The sequence below is a fragment of the Solanum lycopersicum genome, chromosome 10 (genome assembly GCF_036512215.1).
Source record: "Solanum lycopersicum chromosome 10, SLM_r2.1".
NCBI lineage: Eukaryota > Viridiplantae > Streptophyta > Magnoliopsida > Solanales > Solanaceae > Solanum > Solanum lycopersicum.
In genome coordinates this window covers 63,863,073-63,875,797 of record NC_090809.1, presented here as the reverse complement: position 1 = coordinate 63,875,797, position 12,725 = coordinate 63,863,073, and the positions used below count along the sequence as shown (strand labels likewise).

At 34.2% G+C, this 12,725-nt stretch overlaps 2 protein-coding genes and 1 non-coding gene across 3 annotated transcripts; 2 read left to right on the top strand and 1 right to left on the bottom strand.

Moving 5' to 3' along the window:
• The first annotated feature begins 285 nt into the window (after positions 1–285).
• Positions 286–4,385, top strand: LOC101262270 (histone deacetylase HDT1). Its single transcript, XM_004249574.4, has 10 exons — positions 286–442; positions 1,623–1,693; positions 1,799–2,016; positions 2,166–2,194; positions 2,277–2,315; positions 2,395–2,543; positions 3,324–3,386; positions 3,477–3,567; positions 3,855–3,981; positions 4,057–4,385. The coding sequence occupies exons 1-10, from the start codon at positions 430–432 to the stop codon at positions 4,118–4,120; spliced, it is 864 nt and encodes a 287-aa protein (XP_004249622.1). The 5' UTR covers positions 286–429; the 3' UTR covers positions 4,121–4,385.
• An 856-nt stretch (positions 4,386–5,241) lies between these two features.
• On the top strand, positions 5,242–5,324 carry TRNAL-UAA (transfer RNA leucine (anticodon UAA)). The gene has a single exon. It is a non-coding gene; the product is annotated as a tRNA-Leu (tRNA).
• A 933-nt stretch (positions 5,325–6,257) lies between these two features.
• LOC101247482 (enolase) lies at positions 6,258–11,204 on the bottom strand. The gene is made up of 17 exons (NM_001345845.1): positions 11,090–11,204; positions 10,894–10,957; positions 9,986–10,050; positions 9,851–9,898; positions 9,591–9,677; positions 9,421–9,501; positions 9,005–9,106; positions 8,851–8,931; positions 8,243–8,317; positions 8,094–8,156; positions 7,935–8,012; positions 7,430–7,624; positions 7,207–7,257; positions 7,030–7,118; positions 6,874–6,925; positions 6,723–6,779; positions 6,258–6,627 (listed from the first exon to the last, which is right to left on the bottom strand). Exons 1-17 carry the CDS (start codon positions 11,153–11,155, stop codon positions 6,547–6,549), a joined length of 1,335 nt encoding a protein of 444 aa, NP_001332774.1. The 5' UTR covers positions 11,156–11,204; the 3' UTR covers positions 6,258–6,546.
• Between the last annotated feature and the right edge of the window lie 1,521 nt (positions 11,205–12,725).

The window sequence follows — 12,725 nt, the reverse complement described above, 5'->3', positions numbered from 1 at the left end:
ACATATTTTCTTATACTAAAATTTAAATATATTCACAATAAATCATTAGATAATATCGACATAATCAATGATCTCCTAATAATTTTGTACATTGTGATAGAACAATCAAAACATATGCAATATATCTAAAATTTTATACATTCAAATATTTGATTTTTGATCCAATTTTAAAATTGTCAAATTTCTAACAATTTTTTAAATTATACGTATACAAACACAATTTTATTTTACTATAATATTTTTTTTTTCAAATGAGCAGTATTAATATACCAATAATGCACACGAGGGTAGCATGGGAAACAATAAACATAGTATATAATAGCCCCTCTCTCTCTCAATTCTCCCGCTTGCAAACCTAAAAATTTGCTTCCATTGCTCGCTCTCTACTAAAACCCTAGTTTGTTTCTCCTATCTTCTGCGTAATCAGCAATGGAATTTTGGGGTAAATTATCTGTATTTCAATCTATTTGGTTTTTCTCTGTTTATCATTTGATTGTTTTGATAATCTGTATTGCTCGATGACTGTTTGTTAAATGTTTTGTTTCGTGGTGTTACATGCTGTATTTATTGCTTATTTATTTCGCTGTTTCAATTTTCATTGTTTATTATGATTTCGATGTTTATGTGATTCTGATCAAACACGTCTGCAGTATATTATGACTGAATGCCTGAATTTGTACACATGTATGCAAATTTCACAGCTCGTCAATTTGAGATCAAACTTAAGTTATGTTTCATTTTGTTTTTGTTATTTACTGTTTTGTGATAGCTGTAGTTATTGGAAACAACGTCTCTACCTTCTTAGTTGTTGGTTACTTCTTAGTTGTTGGTTAAGGTCTGCGTACACTCTAGTTATGTTATTGTTATGATAGATGTATTTATCGAAGCAGCCTCTCTTTGTGCACAAGGTAGTGATAATGCTGCTCACCATCCTTCCCGTACCCTACTTGTGTGATTACACTTGGTACATTGTTGTTGTTGTTGTACTGTTTTGTGACAGAATCCCAGACAATGTATTTTTCAGCATTGCCATGGTAGAGACTAGAGAGTGAGAGGGAAATAACTAGAAAATGTTTGTGTTGAAGTGCAATGCTGCCTATATACGATTACACTCTGCTTTGGATATGGTTCTTTAGTGTTGACAGTTAAAAAATGGCTCTGTAGTGTTTCCAACTGGCCATAGATTCTCTCATCACTCTTTGTGTTCATTTTCTGTTCCTCTGTATAGGAGAGTAGAGTAGGGTATTTGATTTAGCTCTTTCAGAATCAGGGATTTACTTGGAACCGCGGAAATGATTTTTCAAGTGTTTGATGTGATAAAGGCTCAATTTCTAATTTTAATATTTGGAGTTACCTTCATATGCTTTACTTTGATGACCACATGTCTTTTGGATATTATTATAGCTCAAGAACCCATGCGTCAGAAGTTCTGTTGGGTCTCATATACAATTTGAATGTACTTTTGTGCCTAAACTATTTTGTAATAATTGTCTTGTAAAAAATATCGTTTCTGTTATGTGTGCTCGGCTGTTGATTTTTCATCCATTGTGTATTAGTGTGTTTGATGCCCACTTTATATTGGAATAATATTTGGCAGTTGTTTTAAATTTTCTTACATTTAGGTGCGGAGGTGAAAAGTGGACAACCTTTATCTGTACAGCCGGGAGATGACATGGTTTTGCATCTTTCACAGGTGTGTTAAGTTGTCACTTGAATTTGATAGGCAAATATTTGCAATAGCCAAATACCTTGTTGGCATCTCTTTTTAGTATTTTTATCAATGTATTCTTTTTTTTAGGCATCTCTTGGTGAGGTGAAAAAGGATAAAGCATCAGAACCTGTATGCTTGTCTGTAACTATTGATGGCAAGAAGCTTGTTCTTGGCACACTCAGCTTAGATAAGCTGCCTCAACAACAATTTGACCTGGTTTTTGATAGAGACTTTGAACTATCACACAACTGGAAAAATGGTAGCGTCTACTTTTTTGGATACAAGGCTGCCAACCCATTCGAGGAATATCCTTTTCTGTTGTTTGTTATCTTCTATCTTTTGTTCACATGAACTTTCCTATCTTTCTAGTTTCTACTGCTCCCTTCCTTTCCATTTAAAAGAGGTGAACTTTTCAAGTTCTTTTTGTTTCCTTGACTACAATTGTGTGTGATACTGAGGAGGATGTAGATGAAGTTGAAGATGGTAAGCACAAAATTTTCTGTTTGAGCATATTTAAGCTGTGATGAATTAGGCGAAGATTTAATTGATATTTTATTGTGTGCAGAGTCTGATGAGGAAATACCCCTTTCAATTGCAAACAATGGTACATAAAATTTTATTATATACTTGTGTCTTTGATCTGCTATTTCTTAGTTCTAAAGTATTGCCTACCTGTTTAACAGGAAAGACTGAAGCCAAGGCTAGTGCAAAGGATTCTGCTTCAACTAAGCAGAAGGTGAGGGTTATAGAGTTTACTAAAGTTGACAAGGCGGAAGATCAAGATGAGAGCACTGATGAGTCTGCGGATGAAGATGATTCTATGATGGGGGAGGTATGCTTATCATCTAATTTATGCTCAATGCTTTATAGTATTGTTATAACATATGTTTATCAATAAAAGGTTTTTTAAATGTCTGGGTAAGCAACAAAAATCAATTTGAGTTTGTTACTTCATAAAAAAAAACCAGTTTGAGCTTGTTCAACAATTTCCAACCAAATTGTTTAAATATGTTTTTCAACCTGTGGTACTTGAGTGTTCATCAAGATATGAACTCTTAAAGATTTTTCGGAAGGATATGATTTGCATTTGGTATTCAGAACACAGTGTAGGTCTGGTTTTAAAAGAATTGATCTTGGAAAACAAATTTTTGATGAGAATTTTCTTTTGATAAGGGTGATGCAACACAATTGTTTGTTAAGGATATCACTGAACTCTTAAGTATTTTAGGGGCTTTTGTCCCGGTAAAAATTAATGGATGAAATTGATTTTTAATATCTTTGCTTACTACTAAACATACTTTTGAGTAGCCAATAACAGATACTATTTGGTTCTAGAAATATAGGCCGAAATGGAATTGTCAAATTGAGTTACCATCATATTTGGGCCATTGTTTTTGGAAGCGGTCAAACTGAATATCAGATTGTTTACGTCTTGAATGTTATGTTGCATGTTGAAAAGTCAGAACTCTGCATCTGAGTTGAGCTACTTCATCCTCTGGTCCATGTAACTAATCTAGCCTTTTCCTTTAGGGGTCTGAAACATTAACCACAATGCAATGCTTTTGAATAATACAGCTCCCAATGTTTATAGTATTGAGTATTCTCTTTGCAGGATGAAGAAGGTGATAGTGATGAAGATCAGTCTGATGAGAGTGAGGAGGAGACACCAAAGAAGGTAGCTAGTAGTTATTGTTCTTCTCCTTTCTCCTGAATTTCTTGAGCAGGAAGGTGGGCTAACACCACATGGTTCATTCTTCATTTTTAGGCTGAACCTAGTAGAAAGAGACCTGCAGATTCTGCTGCAAAAACACCTGTTCCTGATAAAAAGACAAAATTCTTAACTCCTCAAAAGACTGGTTAGTTTTTCTACTTGGTTAATGCTTAACTTAATGTTGATATTGGATATGATTGTGTAATGTTGAACTGTCTGCTGTTGTCCTTTAAATTTACATGAGAAAATTTGACCACAAACTTGAATAAGTATTAATTATTTGGAATGAGAATCTGACTATAATCTAAAAAGTACATAAGAAAGATGTTTAATGTTAACAAAAGTAAGTGACTCATTTTTTCCATATTTACTCAAAAGTTATTATGTGATCAAGTTTTCTTGTTACTGAGTGTCTTTTTTGGGGCTGTCTAGATGGTAAGAAAGGTGCTGTTCATGTGGCAACCCCTCACCCCTCAAAACAGGCTGGTAAGACTCCTGGAAACAAGCCAAACCAGACTCCAAAATCTGGCGGATCACTTGCCTGCAAGACATGCAACAGGTAACTTCAATATATCTTTTCATTATTTTAGGAGGCATTAAGTTGTATCCTGGATTCATGTATTTCTCCTTGCAGGACTTTTGGTTCTGAAAATGCTCTGGAATCTCACTCGAAAGCTAAGCACAGCGCTGGAAAGTAAATAGGAGTAGAAACATCTGCCTTGGGATCTGGTTTCGTTTTCTCAAACGTTGGAGGGAATGATAATCAGAAGAGAGTGTTAGCTTTTAGAATATTGTTGGTTGACCCTAATGTAAAGCAACAGTTAGGTCCAGTTTTGCTACTCATTGGTATTCTGTTCGAGATGAACTCTCTGGGTACTAGTGAAGGTTTACTTTGATTTCGACTGCTGTGTTGGTTGATATTCTACTCGAATGAATGGTTATTACCTATTTGGTATTTTGCTACAGGTTTAGCTTCTTTGTTGCTTGACGAGTTCCCTCATCTGCAGACCATGCATGTGATGATTGACTTTCTTATTTGATTCAGTTTTTTCTTTTTGATATTTATTGATCCATTCTTTCTATGGATGTGTTTAATGTGCATTCTCTAAGGAGGTGAGCTTTTAGGAGGCAGTCTGTCTTCCGCTCAAAAAGTTTATGGTGCATGATGTTATTTTATATTTGTGTATTTATATTAGATGTATAATTATAAATTTATTTTTAAAAAAACAATTGTTTAACAATATTTATATCATTAAAAAATACTTATGTAGCTGAACGAGAAGTTCCAAGTAAAGAGTTTTCAAATAAATATAAAGGTCCCGTTAATATTTAATAAATTCAAAAAAAAAAAGAAATTGGTGTCATAAAACAGAATAGTAATTAGAATGTGAAATTCGTCCAATCATTTTCTTTCATATTATTTGTTAATTTTCAAATAGAATAGGGTTACAAAAGACATTTTGTTAACTTCTTCAATATCGAAATAAAGTCATAACAAGAAATCTTGAATCTAAATTGTATAAAAGTTGAAGCATTTTTATTTTTGTATGGTATTTTTGTGAGACAAATAAGATAAAGTTTAAGCTTAAAATCATATCAGAAATTAAACAATCCGTGGATAATATGTGAAACAAATAGACCTGAGAAATATTTGTAATACACCAAATCAAAATAACGTGAACAAAGTACTTAAAAAGCCAATAAACCAACCCGATTAATAATAAAATATAAAAATAATATATGTCTAATCTTTTGAAGTTTTGTCTCATTTTTTGTCAGCTTAAATGTTATTAAGGAATTTTGATAATACAAAACATCAGCTGGTTTGCCCGAGAGGTTAAGGGGGAAGACTTAAGATCTTCTGCACATAAGTGCGCATGGGTTCGAACCCCATAGCCAGCATTTTTTATATGTTCTTTTAAATCAAAGTGTTTTTTTGTCTTCCCTCTCTATGAGCTTGTTTGGATTGACTTATTTTTTTTATCTTTTACGGTGATGGTAAGATCTGCGTATACTTTAACCTCTCCAGATCTCATTTGCGGAATTTCACTAGATATGTTATTGTTATACCTTTAGTAAATAAAAAAGTACAAAAATAAGTTAAAAGTTATCCAAACATAAAATTTCAAATTTGATATTGTACTTCTGTAATATTAATACCAAATTAATGATATTTGATAGGCATACTATAAACAAACACTTAAACTTGGTTTACAACACTCCAAATTTGTGTGTACATCTAGTCGCCTTTCGTAAATGTTAGAATGTTTTGTGCATTGAGCATATACTGGGGCTCTTAAGAAAAAAAACATGACATTATTTTTGTTTAGAACTCGAAAATAATCTGTAACCGCTACAATCTCTACCCTTCGAATGAGCTCTAATAAACCACTCACTATACAATAACTAGACAACCACTATGCAATAGGCTTGACTCAGAAGACATGGCGAAAAATCAATCCATATGAATAGCCATCTGAAGGATCATTTTGGGACACTTGCGGCCTGAGATATTGCTATAACCATTTTAGTTTAATACAAACGGACCCCTATAATTGTCAATAATCGTCTTTTCTGACCTCATTTATTTTCACCACTAGTGAAAGACTGTAATTTCTTCAAACGATAATAAAATATATACTCATTCTTTCGATTTTATGAAAAATGAATCATGACAGAGAGTGATTCCAATACATGGACAATTTTGTCCATAATATATCTATCACATTTTGTATGGTGATATAGAAAATAACATTTCTTTTTTATGCAAAAAAGTGCAAGCCTATCTGTTATTTCTATTTATGAAGAGTTTTGTTCATACATCAGAGGATGAAATTCCACAATGTGCTACAATATAGCAAGGAAAAATCTTTGATGACATGCAAAACCAAAAAAGTCAAAATCTTGAAGTACTACTACTAACGGCAGTCCCGGTTACAAAACCAGCAGTCAGAACTTAAAAATAAGATCCGCTCTGCCTACGAGAATTATTTCTCAGTTCAGAATTGTCAAAGCTCAAAACATCAGAACAATAACTGTTAAAAGTTTCAACGCGAAAATCGATCGCAAGTCCTAGAATGACCATTTCCACACTGGGAATTTGGTCAGTCCAAGAGAGTGCAAGTTAGTACGGTTCAACAGGGGCGCGGAAGCTTGCTCCGGCATATACAGCATCTGAACCAAGTTCCTCTTCAATTCTCAAGAGCTGATGGAATGAACGAGAAATCAGAACTGGCTACAGAGAGAAGCGCCAGAGAATAGTAATACCATCAAAGTAAACTGTACTATTGGGGTAAGTACCTGGTTGTACTTTGCAAGACGTTCTGATCTGCAGGGAGCTCCGGTCTTGATTTGTCCCTAAAAGAATCCACGAGATACATAATTGATACCAAAGACTATTCCGAGTTGACACTATAAATTAGATAAGACAAAAGTGCATTTACAAAATTACCGTTGACAAACCAACAGCAAGATCAGCAATGAAGGTATCCTCCGTCTCTCCACTGCACCAAATACCCAAAGATCGTTAACAAGTGTCATAAACAACAAAGCATAACTGAATTTCCTCTTTCTGCAAGCCTATTGCAGAGCATCACAATCTCCTTACCTGCGGTGGCTAGTCATTACACCCCAACCAGCTTGCTTAGACATTTTCACAGCTTCGATACTCTCAGTCACGCTGCCAATTTGGTTAACCTGCACACAAAATTAGAAGCAAATATTGCAACAGAGTGATCTCCAAATTAAGAGGACATAGCAATGACTTAGATAATATGATAAGTACCTTAAGAAGAAGGGCATTGCAAGTCTTTTCACTGATTGCCTTGGCCACTCTCTGCACCAGTGCACAGATACAACTAATAATTATATAATTTCCAAGAGATTGAGAAAGTAACTCGTATACACAAGAACCAGGTGCTCTACCCATTTCCTTTAATGATGGAACATCTAAGCATGCAATTCTAAGCAAGAAAATGACAACTAGTTGTATAACGCTTCAGTTTTACCTTAGGATTGGTGACGAGAAGGTCATCTCCTACAATTTGTACTTTCTGCCCAATTTCAGCAGTGAGCTTAGCATAGGTCTCCCAGTCATCTTGGTCAAATGGATCTTCTATCGAAACAATAGGGTACTCAGACACAAATGACTTGTACAAATCTTTGAGCTGGTCACCTGAGATCTTTTGGGAACCATTGTTGTTCTGCAAAGATGAAACAATTGAAGCAAATCGGATTAGATAATAAATCAGACATGAAACTACCTCAATAAAGAGTCCTATAATTTCCAGCTCACTTGAATATCTATTTCCCAAGTAGGTAGGATAGTGGTTATTAGTCAGTACTGATTAATATCGATCACCAAAAGAGATGGCCAAAAGGCCTAATTTATCAGTTTACCAATTTTATTATGTGGGCTTCAGAACCATCAAGATAAAAGAGAAAATCCACTTCAATATTCTTTACGGAGATACTACTTGAATGCACTACTAGGCATAGTCAGAAAGGATATACCTCTTCTTTGAAGTTCAAATCATAAGTTTTGTCCTTTCCATAGAATTCAGATGCTGCAACATCCATTCCGATGACAACCTAAAAGGAAAATAGTCTTAGCTTCTACATTATTAAAAGCAGTTGGAAAAAGGTCTGATTTAAATGCAGTCAAGAGCTTACTTTTCCAGTATAACCTGCTTTTTCGATGGCAGTCTTGAGCAATTCAAGACCCTCCTTGTTCTCCTGAATTTTCAAAAGCCATAGTCACATGATGTAAAAGAGTATCCATTCAACAGTATGCCATTCAACAGCATAAATTTATACTTTACCTGGATATTAGGAGCGAAACCACCCTCATCACCAACATTTGTTGCATCCTGGCCATATTTCTTCTTAATCACAGCCTAGAATTAGAGTAAACTGCCATCAGCGAGAGAAGTAAAAGAAAAAGGGGATGTCACATCAATAAATTTAATACCCCCTTGGTCCCATTTTATGTAGCGTAGTTTGGATGTGCACGGAGTTCAAGAAATAAAGGCTTCTGACACATAAGCAAGAATATGCAAAATACCAAAATTGTCGTCAGCACCAACAATTAAGTGAGAGGTCACGAAAGTTGTACATATTTTTTACTATTCTCTCAACTGAGAAAAGGTAGAATGTTTCCATCAAATGGAATCCAAAAGTTATTTCAGTAAGGGTGAAATGAAGATGGATAGATTACACAGTTTCTTGAAATAGAAAGGTAACAGTCTTTCTGTGAGAAACTGAAAGGAAAGACCATCACATAAAATATGGCATAGGGAGCACAGTATTTTCTAGCCTAATGGACCTCAAAGAAAGAAAAAGGAAAAGAAAAGAACAACTTATCCTCTATGCTTTGACTTTGAAACAAATAAATACTAAGGGAATAGAAGCTAGAACAACTGTGTGAAACCTTCAAATGGTGATACACTTCACAGCCCATCTTCATGGCCTCCTTAAAACTAGAAGCTCCAACAGGAAGAATCATAAATTCCTGCAAATAACAACTAATTAGTAATTTTCTAAGCATCATTTAACTACATCTTTTAACAGGAGAAAATACATGCCTGCATTGCAAGTTTGTTTCCAGCATGGGACCCACCATTGATGACGTTGAAAGCAGGAACAGGCAAAACCAACTTTTTGTTACCTGCCAAATTGGCAATATGCTGCAAAGAAAAGGCAGCTCAAATTGTAACGCCCAATCAGATAGATAACTTTTTCAATCCAGATATAAGTAAATAAGAGAATGTAGACTTGGATGTTTTCTATTTAAACATTAGAAAGTTATCCTCATATTTGAACAATAAATTCAAAATATAAAAATGTTCCCACATTGAAGATTGAAGAAAAATGGATATAGGAATTGGGTCAATCTCTTTCATTTGGACTCGGCTTAATTGGCAACAGAAGATTTAAAGAGTAGATTACTGGAAAGAGTGAACATTGAACTCCATAAATTTTTTCTATGTGATGTATGTACCTTATAAAGTGGAATCTTCTTGACAGCAGCACCAGCTTTACAGACTGCAAGTGACACAGCAAGGATGGCATTTGCACCAAGCTGTCAAAAAAGGCCAACCCAGGTAAATTGGTAATTTGTACACTTCTGATAGTTACATGTGACCTAATGTTAAGCTTCTGCTTGTATACCTTTTGCTTGCACCAACCCCACTCATTTTGAGTTCCATCTAGTTGATGAACCATGTAGTTATCGAGACCAGTCTGATCGGTCGGGTCCTGCAAAGCAAGAAACCACACCTCACATATCATGCATAAAAACAACTATCATTGCCCATTACAATAACAGGAAGCATTATGGTATTCCTTCACACAAGGCAAACAACCATCAGAACATTTTTTGCAAGAAGTATCTTTTTCAAAGGTAAAAGAAATTACAAGAGGAGGCATACCTTGCCAATAAGAGCAGGGCCAATGATTGAGTTGACATTGTTTACAGCCTACATGGGTGCAAAAAGGTAAACAAGCAGTTAGCAGTGAACGGCGTAATCAACCAATTAGTACGTGTTTTGAGATGCAATACCAACCTTTGAAACACCTTTCCCAAGGTACTCAGACCCTCCATCTCTCAATTCAAGGGCTTCATATATTCCTATCAAATGAATGAAGACATTTAATTCAGGATAGTCAGAGAAGGAACTACCAATCAACAATGTCAAGAAATAAAACACACATATAGCATTTCATCCAAACTGAACGACATTATTCTTGGATCAGTGGCACTTAACAACATCTAATAATATATCTCTTCACCATCTAAAAGGTGCTACAACCGGTAATAGGATCAAGCTGATCAAAACCAGTGCATTGTAATGCAATATCCTTCTAGATACAAGTGGTTCAAATTTCAAGAGATCCCTTGGAAAACATCGATATTAAAGATTCCACAAAGAGACCAAAGGTTGGCCACTGTTCTTACTTAAACAGCCAAACAGAAACTCATAACAGGCAAAGGATGAAATCAACAAAGCAAACAACAACATACCTAGTATAATCTCAAAAGTGGGATTCTAGGTAGGATAGACATAGAGTGTAGTGCAGTAAATCAAAATAGTTATGAAAAAGGAAATAAAACATGTCAATTAATAAGGGAAGCAGTACAGAGCCTACACACAAAAGAACAACAACAACAACAACAACGAAATAACACTGTAAACTGAAATGCAATAGACAACAGATTGTAACAAATATCAAAAACAAGAAACTACAAGTATACAAACTAATACTACGACAGACACTGTGCTACCATACTCACACCAAGCCTAATCCAACCAAAAAATGAGACAAACATCAAACAAATCATCACTTTTAAGCACATAATTTAATCATTGGCTTTGCATGTCTGTACAAACTCTACCAAACCAATACATTCAGTTTTAAGGCAAAATAAATAAATAAAAATCAACCAATATTACGAATATAAACAGTTTTTCACCTGTAGATGCGCCGCTAGGAACTGCAGCTCTCTCCCAGAGGCCATTTGACAGATAAACATCAACCTAAAACATGTACACAGCAAACAAAAAGTAAACTATCAAAAAAACCATCAGAATCGGATCGAAAAACGAACAATGTGATACAAAGAACATCGCAAAATGCTGAAATCGAAGGAGATCTGAAGAAGAACAAACCTCAACCGTTGGATTACCACGGCTATCGAAGATCTGACGAGCCTTGATGGATTTGATAGTTGCCATGAGTAATGTATGAGTTTGAGATATGCGTTCGAAGGTGTTGGTTGTTTGTGAGAGTAGTGAGAAGATACGCCACGAATTTGTAGAGAAAGGTTGTACAATTACCACCGTTGGATGGGTTCCGATGGATCTCTTAGATCGTGTATTAATTGGTTCGGTTTTATGTTTGTTATCTTATTAAATTATTATAAAATAATTAAAAATTTAATTTATTGATTAATTATCTGTTTAGTTATTAATTTAAATGTTATGATTTGATAGAAAAAATTGAAAATTAATTAGAAATAAAGATGAATGATGTAAATGAGTTTTTATATTCTTATTCAAAAACAAATATGATCATATTATGGAATAATTGAAAGTTTGAGATAATCAGAAATAAAAATATAAATTTGATAAAGTCAATAATTTGTAGCTACATATTATTTGGAGGAGAGAGGCGAGCGAGACTGGGAGAGATAGGTGAGAGGCGAGAGAGAGGGGGGAAAGAGTGGGGGAAAAGTGAATTGTAAATGTATATTGGTTAGATAATTGTATATTGTACATATGTAATTGTACATATAGAAAGAGAGATAGGGAGAGGTAGGAGAGAGTCGAGCGAGACTGTGAGAGAGAGGACAGAGGCAAGCGAGAGAGGGCAGAGAGTGGGAGAGAGGTGAATTCTATATGTATATAATTGTATATAACTGTATATTATACATATACATTTGTATAAATGACAAGCGAGATTGGGAGAGGAAGGAGAGAGGCGAGCGAGATTGAGAGAGGGAGGAGAGAGACGAGTGAGATTGAGAGAGGGAGGAGAGAGGCGAGCGAGAGAGGGCAAAAAGTGGGAGAGAGGTGAATTGTATATGTATATAGGCTAAAAAATTGTATATTATACATATTTATTTGTATATCCTGGCAAATTATACAAATACAAATGTGACTATTTATACAAATTCGAAGTCAGCCCATGTAATTAATGTATGATGTTAATCGCGAGTGGTAATTATAGCAAACTATAGCTATGATGAGTATTTAAATAATATAAGTTTGCTTATCCGCGTAATTTTCCCTTTTTTTAATATCAAATGGTATAAATGTTATTTTATTTACTATTCTAGTATAGGTTAATCCGTTAAATAAAAACCTCTGACTATTAAGAACCAATAATTTGATAATTAAAAAAATAAAGCAGTTACCAAAATCGTGAAACCAATAACAAATTATATCAATAAATAAATTATTATTATTTTCAATTTGGATTGTTGATTTTGGTTCGATTTTTTGAACAATATAATTCTACTTTCATATATATAAGGTATTAAAAATGAATTGGTGAAATCAATATTAGTTGTGGTGCAATAAGTAGTGAGACTCTTTCATCCTAAATTAAATATATTGAATGTTGGGGCATCACTTCTAGAATGAATTTTGTTGTGTCCAATTTGAATTTAGTTAAAGATTCAATTTGAAAATCAAACACAAAATATTAAATAATTTTTTTTTGTCAATATTAAAGGATGAAAAAGTTAAAGTAAATCTATAGCTAAAATTGATTGGAGTTTGTTTATATCAAATTTTGAATGAA

Coding starts and splice junctions, on each gene's coding strand:
- LOC101247482 (NM_001345845.1), bottom strand. CDS start 11,155: ATGGCAACTATCAAATCCATCAAGGCTCGTCAGATCTTCGATAGCCGT. Junction 8,932..9,004: donor GAAACAAACTTGCAATGCAG/GCATGTATTTTC, acceptor TGTTATTTGCAG/GAATTTATGATTCTTCCTGT. Junction 8,013..8,093: donor AAGCAGGTTATACTGGAAAA/GTAAGCTCTTGA, acceptor TTTTCCTTTTAG/GTTGTCATCGGAATGGATGT.
- LOC101262270 (XM_004249574.4), top strand. Junction 3,568..3,854: donor CTTAACTCCTCAAAAGACTG/GTTAGTTTTTCT, acceptor GGGGCTGTCTAG/ATGGTAAGAAAGGTGCTGTT. Junction 3,982..4,056: donor GCCTGCAAGACATGCAACAG/GTAACTTCAATA, acceptor TTCTCCTTGCAG/GACTTTTGGTTCTGAAAATG.